The sequence below is a fragment of the Ammodytes marinus genome (assembly GCF_949987685.1).
Source record: "Ammodytes marinus genome assembly, chromosome: 19".
In the NCBI taxonomy this organism is placed as follows: domain Eukaryota; kingdom Metazoa; phylum Chordata; class Actinopteri; order Uranoscopiformes; family Ammodytidae; genus Ammodytes; species Ammodytes marinus.
The window spans coordinates 899,464-922,067 of record NC_137223.1 but is presented as its reverse complement, the minus strand read 5'-3'; the positions used below and the strand labels follow the sequence as shown (position 1 = coordinate 922,067).

Below are 22,604 nucleotides of genomic sequence, written 5' to 3'. Positions count from 1 at the left end.
GAAGAAAAATACTGAGAAGCAAAATATTTTGAATTTGACATGAAAAACACAAAACATCCTCTCACCTGAAATGCAGCTGTCTTCCTCCAAGGAAGTCTATGTATGTGACCTCTGATCCCAATTCTGGACCTTTTTTATATCAACATTTCAGAGCTAGCGCGCTCTGGTGGCGAGATATAACGAATGTGACATCCAACCCATGTGACAAATTACCCCGTTCTCCCCTAATTGTCATATAAAATTTTGAGTATCCCGCACATTTTTATCCAATCAGGAGACAGAGCGCTATAAAGAGGCGGGGTCTCTGTGCCCGTGAACGATGACTCGCTGCCTTCCATCGCGGCACTATCTGACAAAGACGGCTGTGTGTTCATGTGGTGGTGACATAGGGACGAGGGAGGGGGCTGCTAACTGCAGTCACTGACAGGAAGTTAGCCAAAATGACTTACTTCTCCTTTAAAACAGAAGTAGAACATAGCTTTTAGGAAACCATCAAGAATAGCCATCATTAAATACAGAAAATCAAATCAAACCAAAAACAAAATGAATAGTGGAGCCAAGGTAAACCACTGAGCTACCAGGGACTTGTATAGGCCAAGAATGGAGTACAGATACCTTCATACCCTGTAGGTATTTACACATTCTCTTCTTCAGTAGCGGTTTTGGGCACAGGTTAAGCGGGCAGCCACCTGGGGCAACTTTTTATCATGATGCATGGGGGGCGGCCGAGCACTTAAAAATAAAGGGGTGGGGCGCGCGGCCCGGGGAAAGTTCACCTCTGGGTAACATACAGGGGGGGGGGGGGGGATCCACTGTATAGAGCAATACTTTTATATAACACACATTTCATTCATAATATTATAAATACAGGCCTAGAATTCTTGCCCGTTTTTGTTTATCTGATTGTGTGAAATGGCTAATAAAAATAGGTAATACTAACACACAAAACGATTGGTTTAGTCTTGACTTCTGGTCGTGAGTGACAGTGTTGGGGGATGGGAAATCTGTCCATTGTTGAGTGCCAAATAAATACAGAGATGGACAGGAAAAGGTCAAAGCCATCAGGTGCCCAATTGAGAAGAAAAAGAAAAGGCCGCTCGGAGGGGGTCTCGCCCGGGGTGTAATACAATGTAGAACCGCCACTGCAGAAATCAGCAGTACATTGTGCCAGGAAACCAACAATCACGGTTTTTTCCCTTTCACATTTCACACTTAACACATAACACTATCTGACGCATCCTCATATCTGCTCTGAAAATCTTCCACATCACTTTGTACTGTAAATCACTTGCTGTACTGTATTGGGGCAGTCAGCATTCTCTGTTAAACAGATTCAACATTTTGGGGAAAAGCTTTAGATGAGAAGGTTGATACCACTATGTCTGTACGTAAAGTAGGGGAGAACGGGGTAATTTGTCACATGGGTTGGATGTCACATTCGTTATATCTCGCCACCAGAGCGCGCTAGCTCTGAAATGTTGATATAAAAAAGGTCCAGAATTGGGATCAGAGGTCACATACATAGACTTCCTTGGAGGAAGACAGCTGCATTTCAGGTGAGAGGATGTTTTGTGTTTTTCATGTCAAATTCAAAATATTTTGCTTCTCAGTATTTTTCTTCTAGGCTTTTACACAATGGGTTTATAACAAAACACTTGTTACCCTCAGAAAGTGTGAAGGGTAAACTATAGTTTAGATTGTGGTTAGCAAGCTAATTAGTTGTCAGATGGTTGTTGGCCTTGATGCTAGCAAGAAATTCAAGTTGGGGTTGGTCGTCAAATTTTTTGGGGGGTTGGTTGTCACATGTTATCTCAAGGCTGCAGCCAGAAAAGGAACCCAATAACGAAAGAAATTGTCAAGCTGTATCCTCACTGACACCCCAGAGAAGGAAAGAATAGAGCAGGAAAAGGCAGCTAGCAAGCAAAAGAAAAAAGGGCAACAAAATCAAAACAACCCAGTGCATCCCAAACTAGACCAGCTGCCAAGGCTACAGAACGTTATGTAGGCCTATTTGTCAACTTGACAATGCAATTAAACATTCAAATTTGGTTCTGCCTCTTTGCCTTCTTTTTAAGATTTTTCCCATTAAGATAACATTGTGACAAACAACCCCATAGTGTGTGACAACCGACCCCTTGATGGGGTTGGTTGTCACAATGTGTCAGAGTGTCTTTGATGGTAAATTACTTCTTCATTACAATAAGTTGGAAAAAAAGAGAGACACACATTTCTAGCCAACACCTTAAGCTTCAATTTAATGTAGGAATGGCTATTGACAGATGTTTTGGTGATGAGCAATTCTCACTAGAGTAAAAAGTGTGCCTACTTACCCCGTTCTCCCCTATGTAGCTCAGGCCAATCAAATTTCACTAGCTTCTTGTAAGCCTTTTTTTTAACATTTTGGCTCTCATTTGCTCAATACAGAAAATTGTCCTCTGTGAGTGTTACTATTCCATTTATATAACTTTTATAATTGAGGTTATTCTTACCATTTAAATAGAGGATAAAAAAAATGTAGTACAGTAGAGAACTTATTGCAAATCGCCACATTTATTTTAAAGGTGCTCCGAGGAACTTTGTGTTCATTCTTGCACCCCCATTGGACAAAAGCGGTAGTGTTTTTACTACGCCAGCTGGTGTACCTGGGTGAGCGTACCCATGACAAAGGCATAAAGAAAAACTATACATATAGCATTCTTCGCACCTTCTGTCTCGTTTGCTGTTACATGTCATTTATGATTATCAGAGGAAAAATTAGACTGTTTCAGAAATATTCAAAAGTTCCTCGTTGCACCTTTACATATTGTTCATGGTCCTTTACAAATACATGTAATACAAATAAATACACCTAGTCTCACACAACAGGAACTTGTTTTTAATACCTTACAACTGAAACACTGATTACTCACTTGTGGTGTTGTGATGTAGCTGAGGAACCTTTTAGCTTCATCCTCCAGAGAATGACTGTCACTGGCCCACGGCTCCAACTCTATGTGCCACCGAGGAGTCTGTGGTGGAGGACACACACACACACACACACACACACACACACACACACACACACACACACACACAAGATCACATTTGACGATTAACTAACATCAAAGTAGGCCACTCAAAAGAAAAAAATCCAGTACAAGGACAACAGCAAAGGGAGCTTCATTCTTTCAGGTGTAATAACCCACATGTGAACAGCTACTGGTGGAAATGGAACTAGGACACAATGTGCTCAGTGGAGGACTCTCACCTCCCTCCACCTGTGTGTAAGTGACAAATACACTGCTAAAGTTAATTCTCCAATGTAATTTTAGTAAAAATGTGGGCTGCTGTTTATTCATACTCACTGTGCCTCAAGATACAGATAAACCATTCCGCTGTACACAAGTCCAGCTGTTTTCTTTACAGTGGAGGAAATAAGGCCTCTGAGACCTCACCATTAGTTGGCTGTATAGCGGCTGAGTTTTGCAGTGTAATCGCATTCCTAAAAATCTGGCAGAGCTGATGTGCTGTACAACCAGGCCTGCTGCACTTCTACAGGAATGTGTCTGTTTATGATGGGAGAGAGAGGCGGTTAAGATGGAGAGAGTGAGCAGCAGCAGAGAGGTATACAGATCATGACGCTCTAGCCATCCTCAGTGTCTTATATGGGCTCTACAGTTCACTTTCAGATTTTCATGGCTATGCACCGATATTTTTTTGGGGGGGTTGGGAGGGGGGGGGGGGGGGCTTAGCCAACAAGATCATGTTTGGGTTTGTTCGAAAGCTGTGGGCACAACCTGTAAAAGGGTACTATGGTGACATCAGGTCTGTTTAGGAAAAATAACCTTGCGTTCGAATTCACTCTCATTATTCTGTGCCCCTTTCTCTCTCTCTCTCTCTCTCTCTCTCTCTCTCTCTTTCTCTTTCTCTTTCTCTCTCTCTCTCTCTCTCTCTCTTTCTCTTTCTCTTTCTCTTTCTCTCTCTCTCTCTCTCTCTCTCTCTCTCTTTCTCTTTCTCTCTCTCTCTCTTAACTGGCAGTTTTAAGTGAAATTTGCTTATACAACTGGAGCTTCTCTTGTTCATTGCACATATGCTAACATATACATGTGCACAAACGAACACGTGCACATCACACTCAAAGGTTGAGCCACATGTGTGTCACCTCCTCCTCTTCCTCCTGCTGCAGGAATGCTGATCCTGGACCTGCCAACAAACAGAATCAGCTGTCCCTTTCAATATGGCTGCAGAGCTGGGTCCACGCCACGCTGTTCATTGTTTATGGCATTCTGCCTTTTTAATCGATTTGCTGCATGTCAAAACATCTGACTGTTTGCCATGCCTCAACCCCGCCTCCCTGCTCTCCATGATCATATAATCTCTCTGTTTACCTCTGTATCCTCTCTCTCTCTCTCTCTCTCTCTCCCTCTCTCCTCCCTTGGCTCTTACATTATCTGTGCTATTTCTCTTTCTCTGTCTCTTCGTTGTTTTTCCTCTCTTTTTCCTCTACATTTTTTTGTTGTTTAGTTTAAAATGATTGAGCCCATAATACATGATTAACGTTATTACTCTGCAGGAGAAATAGGGTGATGGATGATGTGCACATGTGTGGGTATTTGTCTATATAGCCACTGTATTCTGCAGTTTGCCTCTCATATAAACAGCACAAACACACACACACACGCAAACACACACACACACACACACACACACACACACACACACACACACACACACACACACACACACACACACACACACACACACACACACACACACCAAAATAATGATCGGTCTCTTGCCTTGGACAAATCACTTATATAGTGATGTGAGTTTGGACAGTGATGCTGGCATTTAACCCCTGAAAACTATTTTACCTTTGGACAAAACACTACAGCTTCCATAAAAAAACATCATTAAACTGACCAACTACATAGCCAATCAATAAAATAAAATGTAGATGTATACGATTTTTTCATCATAACAATGTGCTACAGATTCTGTACTTATGTCACGATGAAAACAGTGATTATCTTTGATGTCTTTCTTCTGATTTTTTTCACCCCTGGCTAAGCCTCTGTACACTACAGGGAGATGCAGTTTAATTAAAAAAGCATTGATTGAGATCTCAAAGCAGAAAGCTCTCCTGCATATGCCAATTCCAATCAACATTTCCCCCAAAGTGCAGTTGCGCGAGGCTAGGAGAGTTCCACACAGTCAAAAAGAGAGACTGCACATATCAGACTGTTATTTACACGCTTACCCGGGCAAATAACATTTACCTCTATGCATCCCGCGGGCCTGTGAATGCTCCCAGAGCAACAGGGCCTTTTTATCTCCTCAGCGAGTCTCGCAAAGCTGCAGCTATCAGTGCCCCCCATACATCAGCCTGGCTGGTACAGGTTGAGACAGGACTACTGATCAGAGGGGCAGATATATCTGGGACAATGGACCCACTGCTAGCTCCCAAAATGAAAAAAATAAAATCCGAAGAAGGAAAGGACGGAGGGAGTGTTGAATGCGCACATACACACACACATGCACGCAAGCACGCACACACACACACACACACACGCACGCACGCACGCACGCACACACACACACACACACACACACTCACACACTCACCGTATATGGGCTACTAGGAATGAAAATATATTGGCATGGATTTTGTCATGGGAGGAGAGGGGCCATAAAGACTTTACTGAAGCAACATTGCCCTCGGAGTTGTCAGACTGATCTGTACAACTCAGGTTTTCAATCTGAGTGTGTTTTCACCCCGCGGGCTGCAATTATTTCCCCTCCTCCTGGGAAGCTACTGTGTGAAAAAAAAATCCAATCTTTATCCATCAACACTATTTTTTTTTTGATCAAAAATAGAGATTGTGTGTGTGTGTGTGTGTGTGTGTGTGTGTGTGTGTGTGTGTGTGTGTGTGTGTGGGGGGTGGGTGTGTGTGTGTGTGTGGGGGTGGGTGTGTGTGTGTGTGTGTGTGTGTGTGGGTGGGTGGGTGTGTGTGTGTGTGTGTGTGTGTCTGTGTGTGTATGTGTGTCTGTGCACACACAATCAACACGCCTATGAGCTCTTGCTAACTGCTGAATCATCACCGAGTGGCGATGAGATTAGTGTAAAGCCCCCGTGTTCAGTCAAGCAACGACTAGTCATTATCCCTCCAGGGACAGCATGAGGTGAGCAGTGTTAATAGCAAACTGCACAGCGCGATGTCACACTGGACTGTCCAAGCCTCAGCTGTTAAGGCCTTGATCCCAGGACATTACATACAACCACATCCTCAGCATGTACATTTAAAGGAATAGTTCACAAAAAATTATTTTCATCTTTTTGCCTGAAAGTGACAAAAAAAACGTTCCTGAAACTGTGTGCGTGCAATTTTTGATATAGAAATGGGCAAAGGTCTGTCATCCAGGTTAGCTTAGCTCAAACACTGGTAGTCAAGGGGAGCAGGTCAAAAGATAAACATCACTAAACACTCCTGTGGGCTTGTTGGGGCTTTTCATCTTGAAGACTGTGTGAAGTCCAAGACTGAAAGTTTCACCTTCAAGCTGTGGAAGGAGTTTAACAGTAAGTGTCAGTATGTTTATGCTGCAAATTGAGCCTGAAGGACGGATTGAAGTGAAAGAAATTAGAGTCAGTTCAAATGCTTTAACTGGAATTTGTTGGCACGCTGACACAAACTTGCATTCCTAACATTTGAAATAGCTGCAGAGCGAAGAAGACAAAAAGTTCATGTGAGGGTTAAAATAGAAGGGCTGACAGTACAAGTGTGGAAAACTTGTAAGGTCAAATGGAAGTATCGGTGGATTCAGATGAAGCCTGGATAAAAGATTAGGCAGAAGGGGTCGCTTTAAGTGTTGTTTATGACAGTTGTGCTAGTTTTTTTGGTTCAAAGGTGACGATCTGAGAAGTGTCATTAGAAGGGGTCAGCATTGGTGAGATGCATTCAAGTGTCAGTTTGTGATCACTGGAAAGCTTTTTGAACAATGTAAAAGGAGACGACTGACTGAATTAACTTGGAGACAAAGATAATTTAACTCCTTTTCGCCCAGGGCCTAAACTTGAACTGATTTGTATTCTATTAGGCACCATTGTTATGCATATACATTAAAAAAGGATCTTTTTGTAAAACATCCTTGCCCTTCTATTAGGATCACTCTGTTATGGAAGCCTGTGGAGCCATGGTGTGTCGTTGGATCTGTGCCTGGTGTGGAGAGAGGTGTGAGCAGCCAGGCCAAGCATGAAAAGTCCCTAGGGGAGAAGAGGATGGATGGATGAACAAGGGAGATGGAGGGATATAGAGAGAACTGTCTGTTAGGAGGAAGGCAGGGGTGAGAGGAAGGGAGAGGTGTTAGGTAGAGGGAGGGGGTGAGGGTGGGGGTGGATGGACAAACACACAAGATGGTTGGACGAAATGTAAGCTACCTTAACGTGACGGCAGAGAAAGAGCTTTGTATGGATTAAGACAGAGAATAAGCAAAGTCAATACGTAACGAGCATCTGAGAGGACACGGTCCAATCAGTGCTCACTCAGGAAAACAAGAAGTCAGCGGTGCAGCAACTGTCACAGGTGAGCCCTGGTCTGCCCATTAAGAAAAGCACAAGGCAACAGAGGGAGTATGGTCAAGTCAGCCATGTCTGCTGGTAAAGTGCCAGGCTTGCTGAATGTCGGATCCGCTGTCTATTTTTTGTCAATTTCTCTCGGCCGAGTCCAGGCTCTTGAGAATAATACAACCAAGCTGTGCAGTTCAAGAGGTCGAAGCTTTCAATTCAATTTTTATCTTTTACCACTATGCAGTGTCTTGAGGTGAGGACATGCTCTCTCTGACAGACTACATTTTTTCTGACAGCTTTGGGTAAAGGCTCAGCAGTTAACCTCTGAGCCAAAAGAGAGGCAAGAATACATGCAATAGACATGTGGGCAGACCAGGGCTGGCTGGTTCACATTCGCTTCCATCTGATTTCTAGTAGTGGTAGAGACCACATCAGAGTAGAGAAAGATGCTGCGTTTTGTCTGTGATACTCACAACTTCGGTGCAATGTATAAAATGTCTAACAACGCGAATAGCTCGACTGACTTAAAAAAGAATGCTATCGTTATGTTTGAGACAAGACAAAAGCAATTCCTGCTGGATGTTTCTGAAACTAAAAGATGTTATGGCAATAAGCCCCAAGGCCATTTGCTCAAATGTATACATCTGAAAAAAATGGGCCACAAATGTATATCTGCATTTCTTTACAGTAAAAGAGACTTTACAGTAATCTCCTCAAACCGCTGGGCTAGTTTCTAGCAAACCATGGAGAAAGGAAGCATGTTTGAAAGTATGTTCAGCTGCAGAATGATACACAATTGGTTCTCCCTTGAGTAATAAAGGCAGCAGATTGCATTCAAAGTAAACTACAGGGCCCATTTTACAACAATGTGGCTAACTGATGAGTTTTTAAACAAGTTTTTTGAAAAACAATGGAGCTCTTTGGAATGAGCCTCTCTGTCTTTGGGACACAATACTTGTTAGCATTATCAATTCCAGGGTGGATTCGATTTTTCATGGGATCTATCAAAGATAATGAAAATACAGCGTATTTATCCTTTAAAGATGCTGTATTCAAAGGTTGAACATGAAAAGCACGTCAGTCAGATGTTATCACATGTAATGTTAATGTGACATCCCAGCTACAGAGCGGGTATTTGGAACGCTATTTTGAAAGCTTTCACTAGTGTATCTTGACTGCACACTATTATAGCAGTTGGGTGACCTAACAGAAAGTTATTATAATGAGAGCATTGCAAAAGTGTAAATCTAAAATAATTGATACGTAGTGATACAACAGGATAATCGCAAAGAATTGGCTAAGCTCTATCACTCTATGTGGGAGAGTGGCAGTTGGACACAGACCCAGCTGTCCCCTCTCACAGTGTCTTATCTATTACTCTGGCTGGCCTTCCAATCCCAGCTCACTGCACTGAGAGACAGAGAGACTATAACAGAATTAAAGCACGGGGGATTACGTTGATCTTTTTTTAATGAAGGCAGTAATCACAGAGGAATTTAGCCTCAGTATCAAAGGCAGAGTGATGCTGAGGAAGACAACTGTGTGTGTGTGTGTGTGTGTGTGTGTGTGTGTGTGTGTGTGTGTGTGTGTGTGTGTGTGTGTGTGTGTGTGTGTGTGTGTGTGTGTGTGTGTGTGTGAGGAAGAGAAAGAGATAAATTAGAGGTTAAAGTGCAGATGGAGGAAGAGATTGTTCTTTCTGTACTGTTTTTCCTTTGAAGGAGAAGTCTAACAAAAACCCATCTGGTATGCAATTGTGTGTGTGTGTGTGTGTGTGTGTGTGTGTGTGTGTGTGTGTGTGTGTGTGTATCGGAAATACGGCAGTTATCCTTGACGAGAAGGAGAGATAAATGGAAACTGACTGAAGCAATCTTAGTGATGTTTAGTGTATAGAGTTGAATCGTTCTCTGCATATTATCCGACATTGAGGCTCTGCATTCTTGCTCCATACACTGTGTTACAATACAGCACACACACACACACACACACACACACACACACACACACACACACACACACACACACACACACACACGCACTCTCTTATTCTTCATTCTGCAGACTACTTGGCCGTCGCACTATATCTGCCCGAGTGCTCTAAATCAAAGCTGATGGAAGGTCGGCGTGCGCCCGGCCTCGCTCGGCAAATTGTGCCTCGGCCTACAACATGGCCGCCTCATTCTGTGTCCACGTATCTTAAATCAAAGCCGACCGGCGAGCAGTGCTTAACCATCTTGTCGGTGCAAAATTGCATTTACCACTTTTATCGCTATACTAACATCCTCAATATGTTATGCTGGACCACTCCAACCACGCTCTCTGCTGCCTCGGATTTCATTGCCTGGACAGAGGACTATAAGTTACATTTCATGAGTTGATTGAAAACCTAAAAATAAGGGACAGGGTATTATTTTTTAAAGTAGCAAGGACAAACCTCTCGGGACAAACACATTTGAGCGACGAATGCAAAGTAGGTGACGCTCTCATGCTGTTGTGATTGCTGTCCCTTTCCAACACTGTCTTTAACTTGAATGCTAATAGAAAAACAAAGACAGCTGTGGGGGTGTGATGGAAAACCATTCCATAGCAAGGCTGTAAGGATAGCAGTTGCCATTTAGAACAAGGTATAACAAGTACATGCTGTAGGCTATCTGACAGTACCGCAACACACATAGCAGTGAAGTTCTGCTGTACACATGATCGTATACAAAGCCACAGCGGGGGAATTACAGTTGTTAACTGCCTTATAAAACATACCCAACACTGTGTATGCAGCTGTTTTAAAAAAGGCAAGGTGGCTTTGTGTGACTCGGTTTGATTTCCATCAGTAAATGTGAAGCGTCCATTGAACTTGACAGCAAAACTAACAGCTGCTTTTATCAGAGAAAACATAATCGTTCTCCCCCCCCCCCCCCCCCCCCCCTCAACTCCCCTCTTGTACAAACAGAACTTATACAAGCATGCATTACACATTGGAGTCCTTTGACGTGTCAGGGCACATATGCCATCATCTTAAATCCTTAGTGGAGCAGGCTGTTGCCTTGGAAACACAGTCCCCTTCCACTCCTATCATCATGGTATAGCTTCACTCGTACATGCGTTGACAAATGCACACAGACATGAACACATGCTCCTATCTGATACAACACGGGTGGAAAAGCTTGTGTGGGAGAAGATTGCCACTTGAATAAAATGTGATGGACTTAGCCGAATAACACGTTGTTGTCTGATTTGATCAAAACTCCTATTTGTATTGGGCCCCATCTTGGCCTTCATCTCAAGAGACAGATGGGGGGGAACTATTGTTAGCCGCCTTGCACTTAAAAACCAGCCTGTGTGTGAGTGTGTCTGTCTGTGTATACAAGTGGATGGCCGTCTTCTTGGACAACATCCCAGATATGAGATCTGTGTTTTTTTATGACTTTAGTCTGGGGGAGAGTATAGAGGAGGGAGCGTGCCGAGCCCCATATGACATTCACTTGTGTGATGGGAGAAGGCAGGCGGAAATTCTCACTCTCTCAGCTCATCATTTTGCCTTTCGATTTGGCAATTTGTCTGATTGTCTCCTACACATAAAATGATTAGATTATCGAGTACGAAAATGGAAAGAAATTGAAAAAGATTGTGAGGGGACGTGTATTTTTCGAGTCCCATCACATAGTGTAATTGTTGTCCATGATTGTTTAGTGATATGAGACGACTGGCTGCCGACACTATTACTGAGCAGTGCTGTCCCCACCAACCCTGTATAGCTTGTGTTTTCGGGGTTCTAATTGTATCTCTCCAATTTGTGTGCCTTCCTCCGCATTTGTCCCAACATTCTCATTATCGCACAGTATCAGCTATCACATAAATGCTGCAGATATAGGGTGGAGAGCGGAAGAAGACCATACTATTCTTTCCCAACACCATGCTTAAAGCAACAACAGGCTCTTTAAACTGTCTGTCCCGTCTCTGTTGCTTTTGCGGGTAAGTGGCGTCTGTTGTCTTTGTAACCAGACACATGTTAGCGATCATGGTGCAAGAAGTCGAATGCTATTCAAATGGGTTTCCGCTTGCAGAAACAAAACTTGGGCGACTCACAAAGTGCCATTTGTCAGAAGAAGTATAGCTGTTCATGGTCTGTGTGTGAGGGCATGTCTACATGGATGGGGCAGTGTGGTATAGGTATAAGTGGCGAAGATGGGAGGAGAGGGGGGGGGGGGGCGTCCCATTTCAAACACCGGGTCAATGCACCCATTCATATCAGCATGGGGAGGGAAAGCGAGGAACTTGGTGGAATGTTGCCGACAAGGCGTACATGTCTGAGGGGAAGTATTGTGCGATGGAGAGGCTCTGGACTTGACAGTTTGACACTTGACTCCCCCCCACCTCCCCCCTCCAGTGGGAGTCTTTGTCCGATAGCGGTTAGCTCACACAGCAGACCCACTGTCTATTGGGTCAGTGTGACTCTAAGCGCATTGAGCGGCTGCTGTTTTTTCCAAGCTGCGGCATATGGTTTTGATCATCTAGTTTGAGGCAGGGGGATGTGTGTGTGGATCTACTTCTTGAAGCTTTCTGGTCCCAACCTTTTTCTGTCAGCCAAGTTTCGTAGCCAACGTTTTGACAAAAACAAGTTTGATTTTTTGATCCATAATGTACACAACAAAAGTATTGAAATCACCTCAGTTCCAGACACACTTTCAGCTGTTGCTGGTCTTTAAAGAAAGTGTGTGAAACCTCAGAGTCTTGGTAATTGAATGGTAGACTTTGCATAGAGGGGGTTGAATGATTAATGTGAGAGCATTCATTGTGCCAACCCCCCCACCCCCCATAACTTGGCAAAGATTCCAGACCGGCCTGTTTTTTTTAATTTTTTCATTGGACTTCACTAATCTCACATTGAGTAAGCAAAGCTGTGTGGCTGTGTAGAGCTGTTTACTTCTCCTGGGTGGTTTTTTACGTTAGGAGTGAAGCGATGACAAGTGTGGTAAAATGATCCAAAAATGTAGTAAACTCAAAGGGCTTATATGTCAAAAACCTTTTTTGTTCTTCTCCGCTCTGATTTAAACTGCCTGGGGCTACTACACCTCTCTATACATGAACTGCTTTCAAGGTGCATGTGATCCCAAGGTGTGAGCTTGTTTTTTTCTCTTTTTGCCTAAAATAACACCAAAAAGATTGTCACGATTGCCCTTTTTTCACTCTGCATGGCAATTGTATAAACCCTCAAAGCGTTCATAGGACGTTTGGACAATAAGCTTATTCACTTTCCTGAGTCACATGAGAAAATCAATACCATTCTGTGATGCTGGAGCCATAAGACCACATAGAGACAGTCTGTTTCTTTCTGAATTAGATTGCAAAGAACACTATCTCTGAAATTCTGAGAAATGTTCTGGACAACAAACAAACAAAAAAATTTAATTCTGCTCTGCTTTTCTGAATTAACAAGATATTTCAAAATGCTGGGAGAAGCTCTCACCTGCATAGAGAGTCTGACCCTTAAACAGTACAAACTCTGAGAAACAATTGTGTCTTGATCAGGTAAAAAAGATCTGACAGAAGGCCCCTGTTGGCTGATGGGTTACAATGAATGGGCACAGAGTACAAAATGAAGTAGAATCAAGGGTACCAGGGGCACAACATTTTGGTTAGGTGCAGTTATTGGAATTTAGTCCAGGGAGGAGTGCAAAGGATTAGGCCTGTATCTCTTCAAGAGGCAGGCAAGCTTCCTATGGTTAGTATGACCCTCTGCTGGAGACTGATTAAAGGGTTAGGCTAAAGGGTTAGTGGTGCATGCTGGAGGTAATCCATCTTCTAGCAAGAAAGGTCATTTCCCCAAATTCATTTTAACTTTGGAGGAATGTTTAAAACTGGCAGCTGTGAACTTCTCGTCTATATTGACATTTCACTTATATTTAAAGTACTCCGTGTTTATTTTTACATTTAGGGGGAAATGACTTAAGACAAATGTCAATTCAAAAGGGCATGCATTGTGCTGCCTTGTGGATTGCTTTTGTAAAGTTGGTCCATTAAAATGTGTAGAATAACACAAGGTGGTAGGGGTATACGGCACTAAGGCAGAATTTTGGGTGAAGTGCGGTGTGACTCAGGTGACATGTCAGCTTCCCAGCCGTTGATTTCTTGTGACTCCTCTGATTCCCATGAGTTGCCCCCGCTGTAGCTTAAAGCAGTCTGAGTACTGACCCCCAGTCACACCTTTGGGATTACAGTAGTCAACCCCCTTTCATTCTTTATGAAACAGTCTCTCTCTCTGTCTCTCTCTGTCTCTCTCTCTCCCTCCATTAAGCCTAGGGCCTTTCAGCTTTCCAAGACAAGGCCGAGGTCACTGGGTTGCTGCATTAGAAATTCCGACCGTGCCAGAAAGTGTCTGGTGGTGTGGTGGTTGGTGCAGACAGCACAAAGTGGCCCCCTTTTCTGTTCTAAATGTTCTTGTTTTAATCCCACCGCTGACTTAATCAACGCTCGGCTGTTGTAATCAGTAATCACACTGATGCTTACTTAAAAGAAACTTAATTGATAATTGCCTAGCGGATAAATGGAGTCGTGCTCCGTCTGATTAAAGGAGATCATTTGAATTGAACTCAGGCTGTTCCTATGTGGTGGTTTTCAATTAACGTAATCAAAAGCATTCTGTTTTATCCAAACAGAGTCAATTAGTGTCAACTCAGAAAGCCATAAAGATAGCGTTTATTCAATCCCCCACTCCGCTGGCTTCCTTTCCCTTTTTGTTTGTCTATGGTTGCCGTGAACAAATAGACACATCTACTTTGTATTCCTGACAGTCCTGTCATGGCTGCCAACATTATTTAATAAAAATGTTTCTATTAATAGTTGCTATCTCCCACTGTATACTGCATACGTTAAAACAAGATAATAATAATAAAAGAAAGATAAGCTGTTGCATGGGGTTACACAGAATACCTTTTCTATCATGTTGACGTCGCTGTATGATCATTCATTTTGGGTCTTTGTCTTTCATGTTACATAACGCTCTAAAAAGTGCCAGGGATGCTGTGGTGCTTTGAGACTGAGTGTGTGCGACATGTGAGTGACAGCTGGCCTATCTGGGAGAGAAATCCAGGGAACAAGGGTTGCTGTAGAAAAGGCTTGCACACACACACAAACAGATACCGCCACTTTAAAAGAAAGGGATGAACAGACAGAGGGAGGATGGATAAGATGGATGCACTGTGAGGGAGCTATCTATAGGACTATATACTGTATATATGAAGCAGTTTAGCATTAATAATTCATTGTTTGTATTCATTTGGAGATGTTTGTGTTTGGTTTCCTTCAATGGGAGGGCGATGGGAGGAATGGCCTAAATCACTGTCTTTCAGAAAAGTTAGAGATAAACAAAATACTTTCAAGTGTGGCACCCCGGAGCGAAAGCAGGCTGAAATATTGTATTATTTTTTATTATTTTTTTACAGGAAGCTTATGGGAACATGCTGTGTCTACTTTGAGAATAGCCCTGTCTCAATGGTTGCTCTGAGCACTGATTTCCTCTTCCAGGACTGTCTGTTTTTTCACTGCAAACTTTGAAGTGGTTTGACTGTGTGAGGAGGAGTGTACACTTGTTGCTAGTTCATTGCTAGGTCAGGACGCTTCCTGTTGTTGCGTTACTAACTCTTTGAATGGCAGCATGCAGTTTGTACTGAAAGTGTTTTAGCCTTGCTTAATACAATTGGATAAAAGGGCAACAACATGTTTTTTTTGCCCCAAATTGGAGGGTTAAGTTACTTAATGTCTCAAAAACTTAATATAAAAGCTACACGTCTCAGCTACTTGTATGGATTGAGATGGGAAGCGGGAAGTTGCAAACGTTTAAACAACACTAGAATCAAGGGCTAACGGTCTATTACTCAAGTCACATTTATTTACGTAGCCCAAAAATATCAATCAAGTTTGTCTCAGTGGACGTTACAATCTCTGCATCTCTTGTTACCCAGACCCTGGGGATAGGGAAAAACACCCTAAGCCGGAAAAGATAATTGGATGAAGGGATTCAAGCCTCTCCTGAGAAAGGCATGCAGTAGGCTAGTTGTACAGAGTAGAGTGATGTAAGTTAAGTGTTGTGAAATGTGGACTTGCAGTACGTGATAGAGACGGGAAGGTGGGTCAGTTGGTTGGTCAGTCCTAATACATTTTGAATGGAGGGCCATGACATTTGGGGCAAACATTTAAAGGTCCCATATTATGCTAAATGCACTTTTTAAATGTGTTCCAACATATCCATGCGTCCACGGTGTGCCTAGAGACTGCCAAAATATCAAAAAAAATAACAATCTCTCCTTTTCTCACTCTCCCCTTTTCTGAAACCCCCACCCCTCCCCCCAAAAACACTCCAGTCAGAATTATCCCCTTTTCTGACCTCACAAACCGTAAAGCCAGAAGCTTCCACTGTGCAGCCCACACCCCTATTTCTTGGTCCACGGCCCTGACAGACAGAGGGCGAGGCGTATCTGGCTTCGCTTCCGGACAGGGGGCGGGGGGAGCTCAAAGATTGTATATTTACGAGGGGACCTGCAACTCTTTTTTAAAAAATAGGCCATTGTGAGATTAGCTGAACATCAGCATAGTACAATAAATTATCTGAAAGTTTTTTTCAGCAAACAATTAAAGAAAAACGTATTAGGGACCACTAAGACCATATAATATGGTGTATAATAGAACCGAAAAGTGTATAATATGGGAGCTTTAAGACGATGCACGGCTGCTAACATGGCTTTCAGGCTATTTGTCATAAGGTATTTAACCCTGGCTATGGATTTGTGGAAATTTTTCAGAATATGCATTATGCGGCACTTGTCCCTCTCATCTACCAGGGTATTTGCAGAAGTTCTTCTCTCTCGCCAATGGCAACAGGTGAATGTGGAAAAAGCGTAGTTATGTCAAAATTTGCATATGGTATCATTATAGTGTCTTTTTGAGCCTCTGGCATATACTTTTTTTTTCATAGCTTGCCGTGGGTTCCGGCTGGAGAGATAAAAAGAAGTGTTGAAGTGCGGATGTATTGTGCATTTGTGTGTGTGTGTGTGTGTGTGTGTGTGTGTGTGTGTGTGTGTGTGTGTGTGTGTGTGTGTGTGTGTGTGTGTGTGTATGTGTGTGTGTGTGTGTGTGTGTGTGTGTGTGTGTGTGTGTGTGTGTGTGTGTGTGTGTGTATGTGTTTGTGTGTGGGGGTGTGCGCCACTGTGCCGCGGGCAGAGCTGTCTTTATTTCAGAATGCTGAGTCATCAGTGGATGCTGTGTTTGCTCTTTTTCTCTCATTCCATATCTCTCCTTCCCTCTTTTTCCTCCCCTGATGCTGATGTTTTTGGCCCCACACATTTCATGTCCGTCTAAAAATTGACCATCTCATCCCTCACTCCCTTGCATTACCCTGCAGGGGAAAGAAGAAAATGCTGCCCAAGAGTTAAATGATTTAACGATGAATTTTGTGAGTGTATTTATGTGGCTGCTTCTGACAGCTAAGAGATTAGATTTCCTTTAGATTGGTTATTACTAGGGATGGGACGATCCACTTTTTTTAGTTCCGATCCGATTCCGATACCTGGGGTTTGGATATCGGCCGATACCGATACTGACCGATACGATATCATAATTGTTATACATTTTTTCGTTGGTGGTGATGTTATGTATTAGGCTAGGAAGGCTTAAGCAATTCTAATTTAAAAGAGCAATAAATATACACAAATGCATATAGGTTTATCTTAAAGGCAGAAATCCTTCTCAATGATCACTTCTGCCCCACTAGAATATGTGGTGGTCTGTTTGTCTAAACAGTCTTTCTCTCTCTGGCTGTATTTTACATAGTAGAATTTGTCACAAGCCTCTCCACTTCCTTGACTTGGATTAGCTTAGGTTAGCTCACTGGCTAACAAACTGATATGTACTGTATGTCAAATTATAAAGTGATGTCCTCTCTCCCTCCACCGAACGTCGGCGCATGTTCGCTCTTACATAGTAAAAAAAAAAAAAAAAAAAAAAAAAAAAATTATAAAAAAAAAAAAAAAAAAAATATCGGATTTTAATATCGGAGCTGTCAGTCCGATATCCGATACGCAGATTTCGGCCATATCGGTCCCGATACCGATACTGGATCGGATCGGCCCCATCCCTAGTTATTACTAAAAACAGAGCCTTTGGGCTGTTTCCCTCTCTCTTCTGTCTTTTTCTCTCTTTCTTTCTTTCTCTCTTTCTCACACACACTCTCTTGGTTGTCCATCGATTTCGATGATGACGTCCACTTTTAACCTTTTCGTAAAAAACATTTTAAATAAACAAAAACATACTTACTTACTTTACTTTCCCTATCCTATCACATGGCTACCACAGCCCACACAGCACAGCCACCTTCAACAGACCCAGGCTCTGTACAAACAAGCTCCAGGTAGTGTCAATGCCGATTCTACCTATCCTATCCTACTACAAGGCTATCACAGCCTAAAAAACAGCAACGCACCTTCAATAGACCCAGGCTCTGTACAAACAAGCTCCAGGTAGTGTCAATGCCGATTCTACAGATCCTATCACATGGCTAACACAGCCTAAAAATAGCATAGCCACCTTCAACAGACCCAGGCTCCGTACTAGTAAGCTCCAGGTAGTGACAATGGTAATACTACCCATCCCCATTTTTCCACATCTATCTATGAGATTTAATGTGGCTATACAACCCAATCCTAGACCTACATAACCTCTGACAAGTAGGACATGTAAATGTGTCAGTAGACACTGTGGGCTCCACAGGAGTTTTCCTCCTGTCCCTCTTCTGCTGTCTCCTGGCTGTCCTGTCCTCCTCCAGCCCTAGGGTCCCCTCCTTACACACCTGCCGCCATGTGGTGCGGTCAGCAGCAGTAACTTCCAGGTCCTCAGGGCTGATGTTACATTTCTTCAATGTGGTCTTCATCTGGTCCTTGTAGCGCTTCTTCTGCCCCCCAGCCGAGCGTTGGCCATGACTTAACTGGCCGTACAACACTCTGCGGGGCAGTCGGTCCTGGGGCATTCTCACCACATGTCCAAGCCATCTCAGCTGGTGCTGGGTGACCAGAGCCTCAATACTTCTACAGTTGGTCTTCGCGAAGATTTCAGAATGAGGAATATGATCACGCCAAGTGATGCCAAGAATACGCTGCAGACAGCGCATGTGAAAGTTCTCCAGGGACCTGAGGTGGCGGCTGTAAGTGACCCAGGCCCCACAGCCGTACAGCAGAGTGCTGATACAGACAGCATGGTACACAGACACCTTGGTGTGGAGGTTTAAGTCCTTGTTTTGAAAGACCCGGTGTCGCAGTCTACCAAAGGCAGCAGACGCTTGCCTGATGCGGTTCTGGACCTCTTCATCAATACTGCAGTCATCGGAGAGCATACTCCCCAGGTATTTAAATGACGGTACCACTGATAGCTGTTCATCAGCAACAGTAAAGACAGGCACAGTGGAAGGGGGGCTGGCACTCCATTGACAAATAACCTCTGTTTTGGTGGTGGTGATGGTTAAACCCATCCTGCTGTATGCTCTGGCTGCAGCATTAAGGACAGACTGGAGCTCTTCTGGAGAGTTAGCAAATAAAAGCGCAATCATCTGCATATTGCAGTTCAAGGAACCTTTCATCAAGCAGTTTGGTGGTAGCTTGGAATCTCCTGATATTAAAAAGGTTTCCATCCAGTCTGAAGTCTACATGCACACCACTGCTATTCTCAATCTCCTTATGGAGAAGCTGAGTAACACAGAGAAGGAATATGTTAAAGAGCACAGGTGCCAGCACACAGCCCTGCTTGACGCCTGTACGAACAGGGAAAGGAGCGGACTCTTTTCCTCCCATGGTCACTCTAGCAGTCATATCATCATGGAGATGATATGACTAAGAGATTCTAAGAGATTAGATTTCCTTTAGATTGGTTATTACTAAAGACAGAGCCTTTGGGCTGTTTCCCTCTCTCTTCTGTCTTTTTCTCTCTTTCTTTCTTTCTTTCTCTCTTTCTCACACACACACACACACACACACACACACACACACACACACACACACACACACACACACACACACACACTATTAAGGTGGAAAGAATGTGTCAGTCTGCCCTGTCGCCTATCTACCCTACATCTTCTTAAATCAGTTTTTGAAAAAAGCTTATTGACTTTCTGTATGACGTGTCTCTTCATTTTGCTCTTACAAAGACTCAAATCTAAAAAATCTAAAAAATCTGAACTATTTTCAACTCTTGGCATTTCAAACTTCAGCAAATGTAGCAGAGCAGCCGTTGCTATTTTCTGTTTGTTTGGGCGGGAAACTGTATGAACTTGAAGTGGTTGGTATGCTGTATGCCTTAGGTCATTGGAAATACAAATACTTAACTGATGTGATGGAGTCACCTGGAGTTTTGGTTGCGTCTGAATTAGGACTGAGACACAATAAAACCTCCATACACACATGCAGCTTAACCCTTCTATTGTGTCAGGGTCAAATTTGACCCGTTTTCAACTTCAGATAATTATGCAAAAAATGCCTTTTTAGTTGTTTTTTTTTGGAACAAGATTTCATCTATTAAAAGTGGAGTTTTTCATTTTGGGCGCTAATTGTCTATGAGCACAGATACATTTCCCCCCACTATCATTACCTCGCTGGTTATGCTCACAATTAAAACAAATGTAAAAGACTATATGAGATGACTCATGGGTTCTCTACACAGTGGCAACATTTTCATTTATTCATTGGATTTACTGCAGCTCATACAGTAGATTATAGTGAGGTGCGACTAACAGTTACTGAACAGTAAGAGCAGTACTGAATACCAACTAAGGGCCATTGATATTTTACATATATTCTGAGTGGCTGGAATTGCAAGGGGCATTGTAAAAAGCTGCAACAAAAACTAGCTTTAGAAGCTCAGATTTCCCAGATTCTGCCTGCGCAGGCTATTGGATATACAGATATTTTTTTCACCTTGTAAAGATTTTGTTCTCTTAAGTACCTCCATTGCTATTCACCATGGTCACTGGAAATGTCCTTGTCATCTTTTCTCACCGAGCGACAATTGTCCTGCTCTACAACCCATTATTCCATCTCTGTTGCATGAATGTGTGCCAAGAAGAATGGAAAGAGAGAGAGAGAGAGGGACAGAGAGAGAGAGAGAGAGAGGGAGGGAGAGAGAGAGAGAGAGAGAGAGAGAGGGAGGGAGAGGGAGAGAGAGAGAAAAACAAATATATATATATAGAGAGAGAGAGGGAGAGAAAGAGAGAAAAGTATAAGGATCAGAGCAAAACCAAGAGAAATGTGGGTTAGAGGTGGGAGGCGAGACTGGAGTTTTAAATTGAGACAGACAAGGGACACGGACGGTAAAAAAAAGCAAGAGAGAGCCTACAGCAAGAAACAGAGAGAAGAGGTGTTAAAGAAAGTGAGATTTAAATGGGCAGCAGGAGCATAAGACACAGACATTTCATCAGGGCTCCTCCAGGGCATCTTGATGTGACAAAATTCCAAGTTATGAGAGTGTGAGCATACGGAGGTATGTAATATTGATGGCGCGTGGGTGCCCATCTCTCGGTGTGGCGTCACAGCCCTTTTCATGCCATTTTAAACTGAGCTCGGTTGCTCCTCGGTCTCTCGTTGGTTTTTATCCCATTAAAGATTTAAAGTGCAAACAAGCATTTCTTCCCCCCCCCCCCCCCCCACCCCCCTTAAGTGACACGGGGAAGAAATTTAGCAGAGAGGAAGGTGGGTGTGTGTGTGTGTGTGTGTGTGTGTGTGTGTGTGTGTGTGTGTGTGTGTGTGTGTGTGCTTGCGTGTGTGTGTATTGTGTTTATTTGTGTGTATTGATAGTGGTAGGTTGGTGAGGAAGGGGGGAATGGTAGAGGAAGGGAATGAAAGGGAGATAGATGGGTGGATGGAAAGATCAAATGACAGAATAGAGGCTGACGGGGCAAATGGCTGAAAAGAATCAAAGGGACGCAGAAAGTTGGAAGTGCAATCTTTGTTAAGCCGGTGCTCCAACACACCCTTCACAGGTCAGGGGTCAAGGCCTTGGAGTGCGTGTCTGAGGGTGTGTGTGTGTGTGTGTGTGTTTGTGTCTGCGTGCGTGTGTGTGTTTGTGTGTGTGAATAGCTGTGTTTGCTCCATTAATCATTGTGTCTGAATGGCTCTTTGTCCCTATAGGTTGACTCTTTAACAGATTTGCAACTAATGCAACACAGCAAGAGGAGGATTGTGTGTGTGTGTTAGTGTGTGTGTGTGTGTGTGTGCGTGTGTGTGTGTGTGTGTTTGTATGAAAGCTCTACCTGTTTTAAATTGTGCACATCTATTTAAAAAATAAATGCATCTTTGAACTGCTGGACAAACCCAATTTCTTTTCAACGTTGAGGCGCTTATTTGACACGCATTGATTCTGCTGCCGGAAAGTTCCTAACTGAGCCACTCTGTCTCCCCACACTACACTGATTTAGGATCAGATTTACGCCTCACAAGAATCTTAATTGTGGCAATCAAGAGCTTAGCATTTGAATGGACATTTAACATACCTTTCTGTGTGGGTGGGGTGGTACTGCTGTTAGTGAGGGGTCCTCTCTGTCTGCCTGGCTGTCCTTCTTTGGTGTTCTCACGTAGGAGATTCTCCTCTTGATGCTCCTGTCCCTCTGCTTTACCTCTGCAGACACCCGCTTGCCTCTGCTCTGTTGGCCCCAGTTCTGACTAGACAGAGTGGGATGTCCTAATGCCAGTGGTGCAGGTGTTCCCCTCCAACCCGCCTCTAGGTAAACATGAACGCACACACACACAGCAGTGAGCAGGACACCTAAACGCAGCAGCAGCCCCCGTGTGAGCAGCCTCTCTCTTCCCATGTCCATCCACTATTTTGGAGGTTAGTCCTTTTTTGCTGTTTTTATCCCATTGTCCGCCACTTTAAAAAGTTGTCCTTCTCCTGTCTTCTTTTTCTCTTTTCTGCAAGTGTGAAGGGTAAATCCCCTCAGGTTCCAAAGTCCACCATTAGGTCAAGAGCAGTGAGTTAATGCAACTCAATGAACTAATACACACACACACCTATGTATGTGTGAAGTGTGTGT

The 22,604-nt window shown here is 43.4% G+C and overlaps 1 protein-coding gene across 1 annotated transcript in view; it reads right to left on the bottom strand.

Annotated features, from left to right (window-relative positions):
• Positions 1–22,604, bottom strand: part of mettl24 (methyltransferase like 24) — a 41,904-nt gene extending 19,300 nt beyond the window's left edge. Inside the window, exons 1-2 of the mRNA XM_080047702.1 lie at positions 22,065–22,604; positions 2,910–3,008 (exon numbers count right to left, since the gene is read on the bottom strand). Coding sequence (XP_079903828.1) covers positions 2,910–3,008; positions 22,065–22,388 — 423 coding nt within the window. The 5' untranslated portion in view covers positions 22,389–22,604. The remainder of the gene's footprint in view (positions 1–2,909; positions 3,009–22,064) is intronic.